We start from the raw sequence: 20,142 nt of genomic DNA, 5'->3' as shown, positions 1-20,142 counted from the left end.
TAGCACCTCCTACTCTCCTCTGTCTCCTCCCTCTCTCTTACTAGCACCGCCTACTCTCACTTTGCTCCCCTTTATTGTGTCTTTACCTGGTAAAAATTCTCAGAGGCGAGTAACTGCTTTGCGGCCTCCCAGGTCTGTTCCTTCCCCAGCGCAGCACAGAGGGCATTTGTTACCATGACGACCAAAGGAGGGGGGTGTCTGTAACTTCGGATTTCCTCCAGGTCTGACAGTTGCAGCTGCCTCTGCGCTGCACCCCATTTAAGATGAGCCTGTGTGAAGGGGTGATAGGGGTATATGTAAATAGGGAAAGGGGGTCACTCCCACTACAGCATTGGCACTGAGCAGGGAGAGGAGCGACCCCCTAATGGGTGGGCTGCATTGGGTCACTGGTTTCCAACTGGGGGCCCCAGAGGTACCTCTTTCATATCTCGCAGCCACTGATTCTTCATGGGGTGCAACTTGGATTCCAGACATTGGCGACTTCTCTCCAGTTCTTGGTGCTGCACCTGGAGGAGCTCATGGGAGTCCCGGGCCTCCTTTAGCTGCTGCCTCCAGTCATTCACTTCCTGGGGAACAGATTAGTGGGGTACAGAGGGGATCAGCACCCCACAGTCACAGCATGGATAGCACAATGGTCTCATTATCCACAGCATGGGTAGCACAATGATTTCATTAGCCACAGCATGGATATCACAATGGTTTCATTAGCCACAGCATGGATATCACAATGGTTTCATTAGCCCCAGCATGGATATCACAATGGTTTCATTAGCCACAGCATGGATATCACAATGGTTTCATTAGCCACAGCATGGATATCACAATGGTTTCATTAGCCACAGCATGGATATCACAATGGTTTCATTAGCCACAGCATGGATATCACAATGGTTTCATTAGCCACAGCATGGATATCACAATGGTTTCATTAGCCCCAGCATGGATATCACAATGGTTTCACACATTGTGATATCACACAAGTGTACACTGGACCTTCAGTAATACCTTTTGGAGTGAAAGCTCTGCAGGGGAAAGGCTTAGGGTTCTTCTGGATTCATGGCCCCGGGGTATAATCCCACCCAGAGGCAAATCCATGCTCTCTCTCTTCAGAACCCCCTTTCTCTTCCTCTCCCAAAATGCCCAACACTCTGTGTGATTGGTCTGTCGGTACCTGTTCTACTGACTGCAGTTGGTCATTGAGTACTCGGAGCTCCTCCTCACGTTCCTCTCTCTCCTCCTGCACCTCCTGTGCCCGACAAACAGCAGCTTCCAGCCTGTAGGGAACGCTCTGCACCGTCAGTTCCCCCACGTGATCACAATTAGCCCCTATTGCCCCTCGGCCCATTCCGCCCTTACCTGTCCCTTTCCTGTCCCCTCCGACCTCTCAGATCCGCAGCAAATCTCAGGTAAATGTGAATAAAATCAATGAATGTTTTTGGGGTGATGAGCGGCAGAGTGGGGCACAGTCTGTCATAGTGACACCGGGCTGTCACGTGGATGAGAGACATCAGCCTGGAGAGAGACACTTCAGCCTGCAGCAAACCTAATGGGGAAATAATCAGCATGGGTGAGAGGAGGAACGAGAGAGTGGGAGTGGGAACGAGAGAGTGTGAGTGGGGATGAGAGTGTGTGAGTGGGAATGAGAGAGTGAGTGGGAAGGAGAGAGTGGGAGTGGGAAGGAGAGAGTGGGAGTGGGAATGAGAGAGTGGGAGTGGGAAGGAGAGAGTGGGAGTGGGAAGGAGAGAGTGGGAGTGGGGAGGAGAGAGTGGGACTGGGGAGGAGAGAGTGGGAGTGGGAAGGACAGAGTGGGAGTGGGAAGGACAGAGTGGGAGTGGGAAGGACAGAGTGGGAGTGGGAAGGACAGAGTGGGAGTGGGAATGACAGAGTGTGAGTGGGAAGGAGAGAGTGTGAGTGGGAAGGAGAGAGTGGGAGTGGGAAGGAGAGAGTGTGAGTGGGAATGACAGCGTGTGAGTGGGAATGAGAGAGTGAGTGGGGAGGAGAGAGTGTGAGTGGGGAGGAGAGAGTGTGAGTGGGAAGGAGAGAGTGGGAGTGGGAAGGAGAGAGTGGGAGTGGGAAGGAGAGAGTGGGAGTGGGAAGGAGAGAGTGGGAGTGGGAAGGAGAGAGTGGGAGTGGGGAGGAGAGAGTGGGACTGGGGAGGAGAGAGTGGGAGTGGGAAGGACAGAGTGGGAGTGGGAAGGACAGAGTGGGAGTGGGAAGGACAGAGTGGGAGTGGGAAGGACAGAGTGGGAGTGGGAATGACAGAGTGTGAGTGGGAAGGAGAGAGTGTGAGTGGGAAGGAGAGAGTGGGAGTGGGAAGGAGAGAGTGTGAGTGGGAATGACAGCGTGTGAGTGGGAATGAGAGAGTGAGTGGGGAGGAGAGAGTGTGAGTGGGGAGGAGAGAGTGTGAGTGGGAAGGAGAGAGTGGGAGTGGGAAGGAGAGAGTGGGAGTGGGAAGGAGAGAGTGAGTGGGAATGAGAGTGTGAGTGGGAATGAGAGAGTGTGAGTGGGAATGAGAGAGTGAGTGGGGAGGAGAGAGTGTGAGTGGGGAGGAGAGAGTGTGAGTGGGAAGGAGAGAGTGAGTGGGAACGAGAGAGTGTGAGTGGGAATGAGAGTGTGAGTGGGGAGGAGAGAGTGGGAGTGGGAAGGAGAGAGTGGGAGTGGGAAGGAGAGAGTGAGTGGGAATGAGAGTGTGAGTGGGAAGGAGAGAGTGTGAGTGGGGAGGAGAGAGTGGGAGTGGGAAGGAGAGTGTGAGTGGGAATGAGAGAGTGTGAGTGGGAAGGAAAGAGTGGGAGTGGGAAGGAGAGAGTGAGTGGGAAGGAGAGAGTGTGAGTGGGGAGGAGAGAGTGGGAGTGGGAAGGAGAGAGTGTGAGTGGGGAGGAGAGAGTGGGAGTGGGAAGGAGAGAGTGTGAGTGGGGAGGAGAGAGTGGGAGTGGGAAGGAGAGTGTGAGTGGGAATGAGAGAGTGTGAGTGGGAAGGAGAGTGTGAGTGGGAATGAGAGAGTGTGAGTGGGAAGGAGAGAGTGGGAGTGGGAAGGAGAGAGTGGGAGTGGGAAGGAGAGAGTGTGAGTGGGAAGGAGAGAGTGTGAGTGGGGAGGAGAGAGTGGGAGTGGGAAGGAGAGTGTGAGTGGGAATGAGAGAGTGTGAGTGGGAAGGAGAGTGTGAGTGGGAATGAGAGAGTGTGAGTGGGAAGGAGAGAGTGTGAGTGGGAAGGAGAGAGTGGGAGTGGGAAGGAGAGAGTGGGAGTGGGAAGGAGAGAGTGTGAGTGGGAAGGAGAGAGTGTGAGTGGGGAGAAGAGAGTGGGAGTGGGAAGGAGAGTGTGAGTGGGAATGAGAGAGTGTGAGTGGGAAGGAGAGTGTGAGTGGGAATGAGAGAGTGTGAGTGGGAAGGAGAGAGTGGGAGTGGGAAGGAGAGAGTGGGTGAGAGTAGGAGCCATACAGAGAGTGTGGGAGGGTTGAATGGGCTTTGGGTGGAAATGAGAGTGTTAGAGAGTCGTGAGTGAGACAGCAATAAGGAGAGAGGGTTCTGACCCAGGGCCCGGTGGCCGTATGAGCCCAGTATCTTCTCGGCCACGTGAGTGAGGGCTCGGAGGTCCCACGGGTGGAAGGCTTGCACTGTGCCCAGCTGGTGCAGGGAGCGGGGAAGGCGGTGCCAATGCTGGGGGCCACTCTGTAGGGCCAATACGTGAACCCTGCTGCGCACCCGCTGGTAGAACCTGTGCAGCAACAAGGGGACGCCAGGAACATCAGCCAAGGTTTCTATGCGCTGCCCGACCCACCCATTCCCAGTGTAGCAACAGGCTCCTCCCACCGCCACAATAAGCCCTTTGGCATTGCCACAATACACTGCCCTTATCTGTGTGCCTCTAGGGAGGCCCCTGGGCCAGTAGCCAGGGCTGGTTATTTATGTACATGGGTGCAGTCGGCACAAGGTACTTATACTTTATATTTATATACTTATACACGGGGACACAAGGGGACACACGGGGGGACACACGGGGACACACACGGAGACACATGGGGACACAAGGGGGCACACGGGGACACAAGGGGGCACACGGGGAAACACGGGGACACATGGGGACACTAGGGGGCACAAGGGGGCACACGGGGAAACACGGGGACACAAGGGGGCACACAGGGACACACGGGTACACTAGGGGGCACACGGGGACACTAGGGGGCACACGGGGACACACACAGGGACACACGGGGACACTAGGGGGCACACGGGGACACCAGGGGGCACACGGGGACACACACAGGGACACACAGGGACACACGGGGACACTAGGGGGCACACGGGGACACTAGGGGGCACACGGGGACACACACAGGGACACATGGGTACACTAGGGGGCACACGGGGACACACACAGGGACACATGGGTACACTAGGGGGCACACGGGGACACACGGGGACACACGGGGACACTAGGGGGCACACGGGGACACACAGGGACACATGGGTACACTAGGGGGCACACGGGGACACACGGGGACACTAGGGGGCACACGGGGACACTAGGGGGCACACGGGGACACACACAGGGACACACGGGGACACTAGGGGGCACACGGGGACACACAGGGACACATGGGTACACTAGGGGGCACACGGGGACACACGGGGACACTAGGGGGCACATGGGGACACACAGGGACACACGGGTACACTAGGGGACACTAGGGGGCACACGGGGACACACACAGGGACACACGGGGACACTAGGGGGCACACGGGGACACACACAGGGACACACGGGGACACTAGGGGGCACACGGGGACACTAGGGGGCACACGGGGACACACACAGGGACACACGGGGACACTAGGGGGCACACGGGGACACTAGGGGACACACAGGGAAACACAGGGAAACACGGAGACACACGGGGACACACAGGGACACAAGGGGGCACATGGGGACACACAGGGAAACACGGGGACACACAGGGACACACGGGGACACACGGGGACACACAGGGACACACGGGGACACACGGGTACACTAGGGGACACAAGGGGGCACATGGGGACACACAGGGACACACAGGGAAACACGGGGACACACGGGGACACACAGGGACCAAGGGGGCACATGGGGACACACGGGGACACACGGGGACACACGGGGACACACAGGTACACTAGGGGACACACGGGGGCACATGGGACACACGGGTACACTAGGGGACACAAGGGGGCACATGGGGACACACAGGGACACACAGGGAAACACGGGGGCACATGGGGACACACAGGGAAACACAGGGAAACACAGGGAAACACGGAGACACACGGGGACACACAGGGACACACGGGGACACACGGGTACACTAGGGGACACTAGGGGGCACATGGGGACACACAGGGACACACAAGGAAACACGGGGACACACGGGGACACACGGGGACACACGGGGACACACAGGGAAACACGGGGACACACGGGGACACAAGGGGGCACATGGGGACACACAGGGACACACAGGGAAACACGGGGACACACGGGGACACACAGGGAAACACAGGGACCAAGGGGGCACATGGGGACACACAGGGACACACAGGGACCAAGGGGGCACATGGGGACACACAGGGACACACAGGGACCAAGGGGGCACATGGGGACACACAGGGACACACAGGGACACACAGGGACACACGGGGACACACGGGGACACACAGGGAAACACGGGGACACACGGGGACACACAGGGACCAAGGGGGCACATGGGGACACACACGGGGGGACACGGGGACACAAGGTGGCACACGGGGAAACACGGGGACACAAGGGGGCACAAGGGGGCACACGGGGACACACGGGGGGACACACGTTTGCACAACACGTTTGGTGGCCTTGCGCCAATAAGATGATTGTGAGGAAGTGACGAGGGGCCACGCATACAGCCCCCGTGTGTCCCCGTGTGTGTCCCCGTGTGTCCCCGTGTGTGTCCCCGTGTGTGTCCCCGTGTGTCCCCGTGTGTGTCCCCGTGTGTCCCCCCGTGTCCCCCCGTGTCCCCGTGTGTGTCCCCGTGTGTGTCCCCGTGTGTGTCCCCGTGTGTCCCCGTGTGTGTCCCCGTGTGTGTCCCCGTGTGTGTCCCCGTGTGTCCCCGTGTGTGTCCCCGTGTGTGTCCCCGTGTGTCCCCGTGTGTGTCCCCGTGTGTCCCTGTGTGTCCCCTTGTGTCCCCCATGTGTCCCCGTGTGTGTCCCCGTGTGTGTCCCCGTGTGTCCCCGTGTGTGTCCCCCATGTGTCCCCGTGTGTGTCCCCGTGTGTGTCCCCGTGTGTCCCCGTGTGTGTCCCCGTGTGTGTCCCCGTGTGTCCCCGTGTGTGTCCCCGTGTGTGTCCCCGTGTGTGTCCCCCATGTGTCCCCGTGTGTGTCCCCGTGTGTGTCCCCGTGTGTCCCCGTGTGTGTCCCCGTGTGTGTCCCCGTGTGTGTCCCCGTGTGTCCCCTTGTGTCCCCGTGTGTCCCCGTGTGTGTCCCCGTGTGTGTCCCCCATGTGTCCCCGTGTGTGTCCCCGTGTGTGTCCCCCATGTGTCCCCCATGTGTCCCCGTGTGTGTCCCCGTGTGTCCCCGTGTGTGTCCCCGTGTGTGTCCCCCATGTGTGTCCCCCATGTGTCCCCCATGTGTCCCCGTGTGTGTCCCCGTGTGTCCCCGTGTGTGTCCCCGTGTGTGTCCCCGTGTGTGTCCCCGTGTGTCCCCGTGTGGTGTCCCCGTGTGTGTCCCCCATGTGTCCCCGTGTGTGTCCCCGTGTGTGTCCCCGTGTGTCCCCGTGTGTGTCCCCGTGTGTCCCCGTGTGTCCCTGTGTGTCCCCTTGTGTCCCCGTGTGTCCCCGTGTGTGTCCCCGTGTGTGTCCCCCATGTGTCCCCGTGTGTGTCCCCCATGTGTCCCCGTGTGTGTCCCCGTGTGTGTCCCCGTGTGTGTCCCCGTGTGTGTCCCCGTGTGTCCCCCATGTGTCCCCGTGTGTGTCCCCGTGTGTGTCCCCGTGTGTGTCCCCGTGTGTCCCCGTGTGTCCCCGTGTGTCCCCTTGTGTCCCCCATGTGTCCCCGTGTACGCGCACTCTGACATTTTAATGATGGGGCTCCGTATATATATTTTATACAGAACTATTTTGTTGCCGTCTGGGAACCGGGATACGTGTAGGACAAATAGCGCTACATCCGCCAAGCGCTTCCGTCAATTAACGGATATTTCCTCTTTTATTAACTAGCGGGAAGGAATGGGCACCGACGTCTGTGGGACTATGTGTGAGGAACAGGCACCGTGATACATTGCCGGATCTATTTATATAACTATAATGGGGGAGCATGATGGCCCCCTTGTGGCACTTACCTGTCTCGTAGCACTTGGTGCCCCCTGTGGTGCAGTCTCTCTCTCTGTTGCAGAGCTTGCAGCGCCTTCTCCTCTTGCTCTGCACTGTGCAGCCCTTGGAATGTTCCATCCCGAAGCAGAGCCGCCACTTCCTGCAGGGAATTCTGGGAGACTTCCTCTGGCACCAACAGAGCCACCGCCCCGCCCAGCACTCCTGCCCTCCAGCTGGCTCCCCTCAGCAGCCCATGGCGCTCCTCTTGGCTCTGGCTGGCACTCAGCTCCAGCAGCTGGCAGTTGCTTGTACTTGCTGCCAGTTTGGCTAAGCTTCTCCTGCCAGTGCCAGGACTCTGAGAAAGCAAAACCACGTGACCCTGGGGGAGGCGGAGTAACCGGGATAAGTGGGCAACGTGCAACTGGTCACTGGGGGAAAGTATCAGCTTAAGGGGGTTCTCAGAATCTGGGCACTGTGCTGCCCTCTCTCTGTAGGGTGGGCACTCTCCCCGCTCAGGGCAGCCCGGGCTCAGGTCATGGCAAAACACAAGGGTCTCCAGATCTTCAACTGTCGGCAGAAAGTTGGGAGTTGGGTTGCGGGTAGTGGGGGAGATGGATCTGGTGGAAGATGGAGTAGAAGGGTAAGAGTTGTCAGGGGTGCTGGGGGCTAGAGAGGCATTTGCGTCCTCTACTGCACTCTCTTGCCCTTTTGGTTCTCTCTCTGGGCCAATTGTCTGAGGCACACTCTCTCCACTTGTACTCACAGAAGGGCTGGCTCCACCTTCTATCCCTGGGGCTACAGCCGGTGGCACACTCTCTCCATGCCCTGCTGGAGGCTTCCCTTGGACACTGTGAGCTCCACTTGTACTCACAGAAGGGCTGGCTCCACCTTCTATCCCTGGGGCTACAGCCGGTGGCACACTCTCTCCATGCCCTGCTGGAGACTGTCCTTGGACACTGTGAGCTCCACTTGTACTCACAGAAGGGCTGGCTCCACCTTCTATCCCTGGGGCTACAGCCGGTGGCACACTCTCTCCATGCCCTGCTGGAGACTGCCCTTGGACACTGTGAGCTCCACTTGTACTCACAGAAGGGCTGGCTCCACCTTCTATCCCTGGGGCTACAGCCGGTGGCACACTCTCTCCATGCCCTGCTGGAGGCTTCCCTTGGACACTGTGAGCTCCACTTGTACTCACAGAAGGGCTGGCTCCACCTTCTATCCCTGGGGCTACAGCCGGTGGCACACTTTCTCCGTGCCCTGCTGGAGGCTGCCCTTGGAGAATGTGAGCTCCACTTGTACTCACAGAAGGGCTGGCTCCACCTTCTATCCCTGGGGCTACAGCCGGTGGCACACTCTCTCCATGCCCTGCTGGAGGCTTCCCTTGGAGAATGTGAGCTCCACTTGTACTCACAGAAGGGCTGGCTCCACCTTCTATCCCTGGGGCTACAGCCTGAGGCACACTCTCTCCATGCCCTGCTGGAGACTGTCCTTGGACACTGTGAGCTCCACTTGTACTCACAGAAGGGCTGGCTCCACCTTCTATCCCTGGGGCTACAGCCGGTGGCACACTCTCTCCATGCCCTGCTGGAGACTGTCCTTGGACACTGTGAGCTCCACTTGTACTCACAGAAGGGCTGGCTCCACCTTCTATCCCTGGGGCTACAGCCTGAGGCACACTCTCTCCGTGCCCTGCTGGAGGCTGCCCTTGGAGAATGTGAGCTCCACTTGTACTCACAGAAGGGCTGGCTCCACCTTCTATCCCTGGGGCTACAGCCGGTGGCACACTCTCTCCATGCCCTGCTGGAGGCTGCCTCTTGCCACTTTGTGTGCCACTTGCACAACTGGTCCCCCTGCGTGTCCCTGGGCTTGCAGACAGTGGGCCCCCCAGCTTAGAGTTTGGGGGGGACAGGGTTCGGGCGCCAGATGAGCGGTTCCTGTGTGGGGAAGTTGGCGCTGGGCAGAAGGCCCTCAGGGTGCAGTTTATGAGCAGGTTGCAGAAGGACTCTTTGTCTCTTTGGGTAGGTAGCCCATCACTGTAGGTGCGCAAAGCCTCGTGCATCCAAAGGCGAGAGACCGCCTGGGTGCAGAGCAGGTCTGTTGGCGCAGTGCCCTTGGGCAATGCCAGTTGTGCTGCGAGGGATGGGCACAGCAGGATCATGCTCTGTTGGAGCCGGTGTACATGATGCAAAGAGAAATGATACCCCACAGGGAGGGATCTTCTCACTTCGTGGTGCAGAGTCTCTGTGGCACGTGCCAACGCTGTGCCTAGCTCTCGCAACTGTGATGCGGGCAGTGCCAACTTCAGCCAGTTTGAGAAGCGTGGGGCCAGAATGCTTTGCAGGGAGCCCGGCGTGCAAAGGGGCAGAGCAATTGTGATAAAGAGCCGGCTGAGCCTGGGATTCAGGCAGTCATATCCATGGTCCGGGGAATTGATTGTGCCCAGGAAGCTATGCCAAGGGGTGGCATCCGCACACTTACTGCCCACGCTGGTGGCAACATCCCGCAGGGCTTCTAGAGCAGCTGGGGTCTGGCAATCAGGGTCTGTGGGGGAGACAGGGCACAACTGTCAGCTGGTACTGGGACTAGGTACAGGTATGGAGTCAAACTGAAAAAGGAACACAGATGCATCACGTTCAGATGCACCACAGTCACACGGATGCACCACAGTCACACAGATGCACCATAGTCACACAGATGCACCATAGTCACACGGATGCACCACAGTCACACAGATGCACCATAGTCACACGGATGCACCACAGTCACACGGATGCACCACAGTCACACAGATGCACCACAGTCACACGGATGCACCACAGTCACACGGATGCACCACAGTCACACAGATGCACCACAGTCACACGGATGCACCACAGTCACACAGCACAGATGCACCACAGTCACACAGATGCACCACAGTCACACAGATGCACCACAGTCACACAGATGCACCATAGTCACACGGATGCACCACAGTCACACAGATGCACCACAGTCACACGGATGCACCACAGTCACACGGATGCACCACAGTCACACGGATGCACCACAGTCACACGGATGCACCACAGTCACACAGATGCACCACAGTCACACATATGCACCACAGTCACACGGATGCACCACAGTCACACGGATGCACCACAGTCGCACAGTCATACAGATGTACCACAGTTACACAGTCACACAGGTGCACCACAGTCACACGGATGCACCACAGTCGCACAGATGCACCATAGTCACACGGATGCACCAGGCAGACAAATGTACCACAGTCACACAGATGCACCACAGTCACACAGATGCACCACAGTCATACGGATGCACCACAGTCACACAAATGTACCACAGTCACACAGATGCACCACAGTCACACAGATGCACCACAGTCACACGGATGCACCACAGTCACACAAATGTACCACAGTCAAATAATCACAGATACCCAGAGAAGTTCCTGGATATTGGGCCCCATTCTGCCCAGCGTTACCCTAATTGGCTCTATTCTGCACACGGTTACCCGGCTCCACTAATACAAACACAATTCAGAGAACACACATTCAGTTATAGTGAAAAATACACTATCTCACCCCACGAGGCTTCGTGCAGATCATCCATGAAGAACAAATGCTGGAATCTCTGGCTTTTAGTTTTGTCTCTAGGTGGGGTCAAATTGTGTGGATCTTCCTGGTGCCCAATAATCAGGTTACGGAGACAATCAGGGTGCAACATGGGGTTAACGGGAATACATAAGGAGGTTATGTTCCTAGGAATTACAGACTGTGCAAATGTCGTCTTTCCGGAACCGGGTTCTCCAACCAACAGGACAGATTGGCCAGAGCTCATGAGAGACCGCACTACAAAACGAGGGCTCTCAAACTGCAAAGATAGAACCAGATGAGGTTGTTACAGGAGAAGATAGGCCACTACAGGAGAAGATAGGTCATTACAGAAGAAGATAGGTCACTACAGGAGAAGATAAGACGTTACAGGAGAAGATAGGTAGGCCACTATAGGAGAAGATAGGCCACTACAGGAGAAGATAGGCCACTATAGGAGAAGATAGGTCATTAAAGGAGAAGATAGGCCACTACAGGAGAAGATAAGACGTTACAGGAGAAGATAGGTAGGCCACTATAGGAGAAGATAGGCCACTACAGGAGAAGATAGGCCACTATAGGAGAAGATAGGTCATTAAAGGAGAAGATAGGCCACTACAGGAGAAGATAGGTCATTACAGGAGAAGATAGGCCACTACAGGAGAAGATAGGTCATTACAGGAGAAGATAGGCCACTATAGGAGAAGATAGGCCACTACAGGAGAAGATAGGTCGTTACAGAAGAAGATAGGTCACTACAGGAGAAGATAGGTCATTACAGAAGAAGATAGGTTGTTACAGGAGAAGATAGGTTGTTACCGAAGAAGATAGGCCACTGCAGGAGAAGATAGGTTGTTACAGGAGAAGGTAGGTTGTTACAGGAGAAGATAGGCCACTACAGGAGAAGATAGGCCACTACAGGAGAAGATAGGCCACTACAGGAGAAGATAGGTTGTTACAGGAGAAGATAGGTTGTTACAGAAAAAGATAGGCCACTACAGGAGAAGATAGGTCGTTACAGGAGACAATAGACAACTGCAGGAGAAGATAGGTTGTTACAGGGGAAGACGGATATCTACAGAGGAAGGTAGGTCGCTACAGGAGAAGATTTAGATTTAGAATTTAATTACCTGTGGAAGAGCAACAAATCCACCAAGACTCAACCCCCTAGGGCACATTTCATGGCTGGATCTAAAGCTTCCTCCATCTGGGCCAGGCAATATATCAAACAGAGAAGTGCCTGAAGGAATATCAGTGCTTAACAAGAGGTCCTGAAGCTTCTCACGGAGAAATGCATCAAACTTTGTGTGTTGTCTGCAGATAGGAATATGAATGTCTGTATTAGAAGGCAGCAGGGAAAGTAGTGGGACTATCCCCATTAGTGGTACGAGGGGGAGTGGTGGGACAGTCCCCATTAGTGGGTACGAGGGAGATTGGTGGGACTGTCCCCATTAGTGGGTACGAGGGTGAGTGGTGGGACTGTCCCCATTAGTGGGTACGAGGGAGAGTGGTGGGACTGTCCCCATTAGTGGGTACGAGGGAGAGTGGTGGAACTGTCCCCATTAGTGGGTACGAGGGAGATTGGTGGGACTGTCCCCATTAGTGGGTACGAGGGAGAGCGGTGGGACTGTCCCCATTAGTGGGTACGAGGGAGAGTGGTGGGACTGTCCCCGCTAGTGGGTACGAGGGAGAGTGGTGGGACTGTCCCCATTAGTGGGTACGAGGGAGCGTGGTGGGACTGTCCCCATTAGTGGGTACGAGGGAGCATGGTGGGACTGTCCCCACTAGTGGGTACACGGGAGAGTGGTGGGACTGTCCCCGCTAGTGGGTACGAGGGAGCGTGGTGGGACTGTCCCCATTAGTGGGTACGAGGGAGATTGGTGGGACTGTCCCCATTAGTGGGTACGAGGGAGAGTGGTGGGACTGTCCCCATTAGTGGGTACGAGGGAGAGTGGTGGGACTGTCCCCATTAGTGGGTACGAGGGAGATTGGTGGGACTGTCCCCATTAGTGGGTACGAGGGAGAGCGGTGGGACTGTCCCCATTAGTGGGTACGAGGGAGAGTGGTGGGACTGTCCCCGCTAGTGGGTACGAGGGAGAGTGGTGGGACCGTCCCCATTAGTGGGTACGAGGGAGCATGGTGGGACTGTCCCCATTAGTGGGTACGAGGGAGCATGGTGGGACTGTCCCCACTAGTGGGTACACGGGAGAGTGGTGGGACTGTCCCCATTAGTGGGTACGAGGGTGAGTGGTGGGACTGTCCCCATTAGTGGGTACGAGGGAGAGTGGTGGGACTGTCCCCATTAGTGGGTACGAGGGAGATTGGTGGGACTGTCCCCACTAGTGGGTACGAGGGAGAGTGGTGGGACTGTCCCCGCTAGTGGTTACGAGGGAGAGTGGTGGGACTGTCCCCGCTAGTGGTTACGAGGGAGAGTGGTGGGACTGTCCCCGCTAGTGGGTACGAGGGAGAGTGGTGGGACTGTCCCCGCTAGTGGGTACGAGGGAGAGTGGTGGGACTGTCCCCGCTAGTGGGTACGAGGGAGAGTGGCGGGACTGTCCCCGCTAGTGGGTACGAGGGAGAGTGGTGGGACTGTCCCCACTAGTGGGTACGATGGAGAGTGGTGGGACTGTCCCCACTAGTGGGTACGAGGGAGAGTGGTGAGACTGTCCCCACTAGTGGGTACGAGGGAGAATGGTGGGACTGTCCCCATTAGTGGGTACGAGGGAAAGTGGTGGGACAGTCCCCACTAGTGGGTACGAGGGAGAGTGGTGGGACTGTCCCCACTAGTGGGTAGAAGGGAGAGTGGTGGGACTGTCCCCATTAGTGGGTATAAGGGAGAGTCATTAGAGGATAGAGGTCAAGATTAATGCTTACTTTGGGTGAAGGTGACCACCAAAGCCCCAGATGATGGAGTAGAGGAAGTAGGTATGTACCATCCGGTGGTGGTGCGGGGTATTGGCTTGGTCTGTAGGTAAGTTGTCTAGTTTTTCTGGGCAGGTATCTGCAATAGAAGGAGCTGTACAATATACAAACATTTTTTATATTTTGTTCCAGGATTTTAATAACTGATGAACCTTCTTACCATGAGTTTTCTGACTAGCGACCCCCTGGGGTCCTGTGTTCTGTAGTTCAGTCTCAGATGATGCTTCTGGTCCACAGTGCCTCAGTAGGTGCTGGTCCATTAGCGACTGTAGGATGGCACAGAAGGAAGAGACCTCCTGTACTCCTTGAGCCGTATGCACAGACTGGGTGCAATGAGGGTACAGGGCCGGGGTACAATGCTCCTCCAGGAAGGACAGGAGTTGAGCACTAAGGCTCTCACTCAAGCTCTGGAGATGAAGGGCTGTGCTTTCCTTGATTTGGTATCTTACGTACAACGTGGACATGAACGATGCCAGAACTGCCCTCCAGGTGTCCCTTCCTCCAACGTACACCATGGAACAGGACGCCAAGAGCGCAGGGGTAATAGCGGACGCATCTGTCATCTCAAATATAACTTTAGTGGGGTCTTGCAGGCAAAGATGCTGACCATTTGCCAGGGTCAGGACCGGGTGGTGACCAAAGAGGCAAGAAACTGGCTCCAGCCATTTGGGGGCTGCAGGTCCATCAAGAACAAGCCATTTGGATGCCCCAAATCCCTGTGTTGCTCTTTGTAGAATAGGGGGGATGATGCCTTCTTTCCATTTTGCCTCTTCTAGACCCCCAAATAGTTCCTGGGCTGAGTAACTGCTGGGGAATAGATGGGTGGGTTGCACAGCATTATATGTATATTCACTTGGGACCCCCTGCATATCCGCACTGCCTGCCAGCCGGTTTATAACTCGAGATAGGACTCTCCAACATGACGTTTTACCACTGCCAGGGGGGCCTGTGAGTAGGACCCCTGGACTTTGCTGAATAGCATGGAAGAGCTGAATGACTTTGCCGCAGAACTCAGAGTGCACTCTAAGTCCTAATTCATTCACCTCCTGATCAATGGTGCTCTGAAGGGAAGCCCAGGGCTCAGGGCAGAGGAGAGGTGAGGAGCACATTGGGAAGACTCCTTTCAGAAGGTCCATCAGATGATTGTGTCTATCAAATGGGTGTTCAAGGAGCAGAGCAGAAGAGAGAACCCTCAGCAAAAGCTTCTCCTGCTCCAGATCCATGTCCAGCTGGAAGTGGGAACCCAAAGACTGGCTTGTTTGTTTCTCAGTGGGTTCTTGGAAATCTCCACCCTGCCCTTCTTGCCCTTCTGCACAGCGAGACATATTTCTCCTTTTTAGAAGCAATTCTGCCCGTCTCAGCACACTTCTCATGAGTGAAAAGCAGGAGTTCCCTGTTAGAGCCCCAGACTCCCGTGCGAGCCGGAAGAAACAGGAGACCTTGGAGGCCAAGTGTGAGGGCTGTAGGAAACCAGCAGCCATTAGCATGATTTCAGCAGTTGGGTGCAGATCAGGAGCTACTAAGGACACTGGCCTCAGGAGAAGGCTCAGATTAGAGGCCAGAGTGCTGGTAGAGTCAGGAAGAGTCATGAAGCAGCCATAACTCTCTCTAACAGTAATGGCACGGCCCTCAAGCTGGATACTGCCTATTTCCTGGGGCAGATAACATACATCATTAGGGCTTGATACCCCCTGTACACTGTCCCTAGTTCGGTCCTTGGGCAACAAAGCTTGGCAGGAAGACTGGATCTCCAGGAGAAGCTGCCCTAGTGAGGACTGCACCTTGGCGCTAAGTTGGTGAACACTGTCTAGCACCAACCATGCTCCCCCTTGCAGTGCCCCACGAAGGTGCTGGCTCACCCTCCCTAACTTCGTCTCAGCCCAACATTTCAGAACCACCACCTGACACCCCAGGGCACTGCCCAGGGCAACTAGAGTTTGAGTTCTACTGTCATTATCCTGACCAATCACAGCCCCACATTGGTACTGTTGCAGGGCGAGGATCAAACCCAAGGTGACCCTGTCAGACAGTGGACACCCTACAATGCCGGTGTCTAGGCCAACGTATTCATAACAATATGGCAGCTGGGAACCCAACACCTCAGCATATACGCTGGGGGTCATCTGAATGCCAAGTGACCCTACACTCTGCCCTTCACCCCCTGAAGTGGTTACCCCACATGCATCTGGAGGATCCTCAGCTTTTTCTATTTTCTCAGCGGCGTTGCCCGGACTCTCCCTGCCACTCGCTACCTGACTTCTCCGTGTCTCTAGTGTCTGGACCGGTTCTGCTTGAGTTCGGTATTTGAAGATCTTTACCCATGCAAAGGAATCACATGACTGGACCCCCTCATCTACTAAAGCGCAGGTTCGATCCCTCTGTAGGCACGCAAGTGTAATCCAGGCAGACAGCACCGCCTGTGCCAGATGCACCCCGGCCTTGGAGACTCCGCCCACTGCGTGCAGCTCAGGCAAGACGCGCGCCAAGGTGGTCACCTTCTGTTGTGCTTTGTTCTTCAGCGAAGCTCTGTGCGGAGTAAAAAGAAAGGTCTCTATGGCCTCACACCAGAGTATTTCCTCGCTCACTGCCAGGCACTGCCAGGGGAAAGCAGTCACTCTTGCTGCCCACGTCTGGGCACCCCCACTGTAGGTAACAGCCTGGTCTCCCACCGCTCTCTGATAACATAGGCATTTGTCCAGTTGGCTAAAGAGTGCCCCCTTCAGCCCTCTCTCCAGTTCTGACAGCCATGTAGTGGCCTCCAAATTCCCTGAAATAGGAGAGTTCAGACTGAGCGTCTCCTTGTAGCTGCCAACAACCCCAACTGTCAGTGCCCTACTGCTGTACAGAGGGAAGTCCGTCGGCTTTGGAGGCTGCTCCTGGAAGAGCACATTGGTGAGCTTAGGAAAGCACAGGAGGGCACAGGGCAAGCGCTCCTCCGGTTCTGCAGATGCCGTCAGAACTCTCAGCAGGTCCGGGTCACTCAAGAAGAAGAGTCGCGGGCAGACGGAGCGGAATGAGTCCAACACTCCCTCTAAGCCTTCCACTATCTTCTCCATGGCACTGATTCCCCTGTGGAGGGCGTCACACAGAGCCTCGCCATGGAACTCCCCTTCTTGGCTGCTAGAGGGGCGGCTCAGGACAGATAAAACCCGTGGGTCTCGTACTGTGGCCCCGAGCAATGCCCGGTAGCTCCGCTCAACGGACTGGTACTCCTCCGTCTACAGAAGAGAGAAAAGGAAGGGTGAGATATTGCAGTGGGAGCGCTGAAGGCCCAACACACAGTCCGGCTCCTGTCAATCATACTGGCCCACCATAGGCCCATGTGTCACCCAAGGGGGCAATTGTGAGAGACCACCCAGTGATTCTGCTGGACTGCAGCTCATCTAATGACCCTAAATTCATTATGGAGATATCTGCAGGGGCATCGGCATCACATTACCCTCAGCAGCCCCCTCTACACCCAGCTGCCCAAGGCAGTGTCTACCTGTCACCCCTCCGTCACCTTCTCAGCCCACCTTGGATCCCTGAGAAGAACAGGCCCAAGGATTAGTAACTGGAAGGAAATAACTGGCAAGGCTAACCCCCAGAGCTTGCACTCTGTAACAAGAAGGAAATAAAGAGAATCCTCACAGCTTGATGACTGGGCAGAGGGAGATGAAGTTCCTGCTGGATCCGGGTCAGAAAGACAAACTTCTCCTGGAAGCTGATCCACAGGTCGAGGGAACGACCTGAAACACAGAGACATTATCTGAGCCGCGCAACTGGGGCCCAATGGATCTGCCCCCCACCCCTCCCCCATGTACAGCCGAGGGCAAAGGCAGGTCCCATGCCACGTGGGCCCCCCAGCACGGCCAGGCTGCCATATACAATGAGCCAGTCAGGGGCCCGTATTCTTCGCCAGTGCAGCCCGCGCTATAGAACTATGTGCATCTGGTGTCAGTAAATCCAGAGCAAATGGACCTGAGTGACCAGTGACAACGTTTCGCTCCTCATCCAGCAGCTTCTTCAGCTCCAAGTTTCACATTTCAATGATCGGGTCCATTTGCTCTACATTTACCCCTACAGATCCACCAACATGAATGGAATCTTCATCCTCAACATGGGATTCAGAAATAAGGTTTTGGCCCCTGACTCGCCAGTCCATTTTTGGGGTTCACTTCAGCCTAGTCCCATTGCTGCCAGGGAGCCCCATAACCACACAATCAGACCAATCCGCATTACCCAGACTCTGCAGCTTCTGCGTCCAATCAGAAACCTCCTTCTTCATGTCAGAGGAAAGATACGAGGCATTAACCATGTGGAGGGAGAGAAGGCTGTCCCCCAACTCCCGGTATAGTGACCCCACGTCTGCAAGAGACAAAAGAGACAGGAATTAGTCAGGGGCAATGTATTGGGCTTGTACTGATCCTTAAAGGGCCAGTTATGTCTCTTGTGGTAGGGATAACACATGTATGTGGGTGGGAGGGGTATGGGCAGGGGGTGTCAGTAAGTACATGTGGGTGGGAGGGGTATGGGCAGGGGGTGTCAGTAAGTACATGTGGGTGGGAGGGGTATGGGCAGGGGGTGTCAGTAAGTACATGTGGGTGGGAGGGGTATGGGAAGGGGGTGTCAGTAAGTACTTGTGGGTGGGAGGGGTATGGGCAGGGGTGTCAGTAAGTACTTGTGGGTGGGAGGGGTATGGGAAGGGGGTGCCAGTAAGTACTTGTGGGTGGGAGGAGTATGGGCAGGGGGTGTCAGTAAGTACTTGTGGGTGGGAGGGGTATGGGCAGGGGGTGTCAGTAAGTACTTGTGGGTGGGAGGGGTATGGGAAGGGGGTGTCAGTAAGTACTTGTGGGTGGGAGGGGTATGGGCAGGGGTGTCAGTAAGTACTTGTGGGTGGGAGGGGTATGGGAAGGGGGTGCCAGTAAGTACTTGTGGGTGGGAGGAGTATGGGCAGGGGGTGCCAGTAAGTACTTGTGGGTGGGAGGGGTATGGGCAGGGGGTGTCAGTAAGTACTTGTGGGTGGGAGGGGTATGGGCAGGGGGTGTCAGTAAGTACTTGTGGGTGGGAGGAGTATGGGCAGGGGGTGTCAGTAAGTACTTGTGGGTGGGAGGGGTATGGGCAGGGGGTGTCAGTAAGTACTTGTGGGTGGGAGGGGTATGGGCAGGGGGTGTCAGTAAGTACTTGTGGGTGGGAGGGGTATGGGCAGGGGGTGTCAGTAAGTACTTGTGGGTGGGAGGGGTATGGGCAGGGGGTGTCAGTAAGTACTTGTGGGTGGGAGGGGTAATGGGCAGGGGGTGTCAGTAAGTACTTGTGGGTGGGAGGGGTATGGGCAGGGGTGTCAGTAAGTACTTGTGGGTGGGAGGGGTATGGGCAGGGGGGTGTCAGTAAGTACTTGTGGGTGGGAGGGGTATGGGCAGGGGTGTCAGTAAGTACTTGTGGGTGGGAGGAGTATGGGCAGGGGGTGTCAGTAAGTACTTGTGGGTGGGAGGGGTATGGGCAGGGGGTGTCAGTAAGTACTTGTGGGTGGGAGGGGTATGGGCAGGGGTGTCAGTAAGTACTTGTGGGTGGGAGGGGTATGGGCAGGGGGTGTCAGTAAGTACTTGTGGGTGGGAGGAGTATGGGCAGGGGGTGTCAGTAAGTACTTGTGGGTGGGAGGAGTATGGGCAGGGGGTGTCAGTAAGTACTTGTGGGTGGGAGGGGTATGGGCAGGGGGTGTCAGTAAGTACTTGTGGGTGGGAGGGGTATGGGCAGGGGGTGTCAGTAAGTACTTGTGGGTGGGAGGGGTATGGGCAGGGGGTGTCAGTAAGTACTTGTGGGTGGGAGGGGTATGGGCAGGGGGTGTCAGTAAGTACTTGTGGGTGGGAGGGGTATGGGCAGGGGGTGTCAGTAAGTACTTGTGCGTGGGAGGGGTATGGGCAGGGGGTGTCAGTAAGTACTTGTGGGTGGGAGGAGTATGGGCAAGGGGTGTCAGTAAGTACTTGTGGGTGGGAGGAGTATGGGCAGGGGGTGCCAGTAAGTACTTGTGGGTGGGAGGGGTATGGGCAGGGGGTGTCAGTAAGTACTTGTGGGTGGGAGGGGTATGGGCAGGGGGTGTCAGTAAGTACTTGTGGGTGGGAGGGGTATGGGCAGGGGGTGCCAGTAAGTACTTGTGGGTGGGAGGGGTATGGGCAGGGGGTGCCAGTAAGTACTTGTGGGTGGGAGGAGTATGGGCAGGGGGTGTCAGTAAGTACTTGTGGGTGGGAGGGGTATGGGCAGGGGGTGCCAGTAAGTACTTGTGGGTGGGAGGGGTATGGGCAGGGGGTGTCAGTAAGTACTTGTGGGTGGGAGGAGTA

General features: G+C 56.3%; 1 protein-coding gene across 1 annotated transcript in view; it reads right to left on the bottom strand.

Moving 5' to 3' along the window:
- Window positions 1-20,142, bottom strand: part of dnhd1 (dynein heavy chain domain 1) — a 105,271-nt gene that overhangs the window by 31,020 nt on the left and 54,109 nt on the right. The window contains exons 15-26 of the mRNA XM_031897460.1: window positions 18,050-18,175; window positions 17,459-17,556; window positions 13,989-17,046; window positions 13,781-13,907; window positions 12,037-12,220; window positions 10,898-11,186; window positions 7,337-9,848; window positions 3,527-3,711; window positions 1,357-1,543; window positions 1,172-1,274; window positions 417-566; window positions 87-269 (exon numbers count right to left, since the gene is read on the bottom strand). Of these exons, the coding sequence (XP_031753320.1) occupies window positions 87-269; window positions 417-566; window positions 1,172-1,274; window positions 1,357-1,543; window positions 3,527-3,711; window positions 7,337-9,848; window positions 10,898-11,186; window positions 12,037-12,220; window positions 13,781-13,907; window positions 13,989-17,046; window positions 17,459-17,556; window positions 18,050-18,175 (7,202 nt within the window). The remainder of the gene's footprint in view (window positions 1-86; window positions 270-416; window positions 567-1,171; window positions 1,275-1,356; window positions 1,544-3,526; window positions 3,712-7,336; window positions 9,849-10,897; window positions 11,187-12,036; window positions 12,221-13,780; window positions 13,908-13,988; window positions 17,047-17,458; window positions 17,557-18,049; window positions 18,176-20,142) is intronic.

This window comes from Xenopus tropicalis, chromosome 2 (assembly GCF_000004195.4).
Source record: "Xenopus tropicalis strain Nigerian chromosome 2, UCB_Xtro_10.0, whole genome shotgun sequence".
NCBI classification, from domain to species: domain Eukaryota; kingdom Metazoa; phylum Chordata; class Amphibia; order Anura; family Pipidae; genus Xenopus; species Xenopus tropicalis.
Note: the sequence above shows the minus strand (reverse complement) of the source record. Positions and strands in the feature narration are given on the sequence as shown.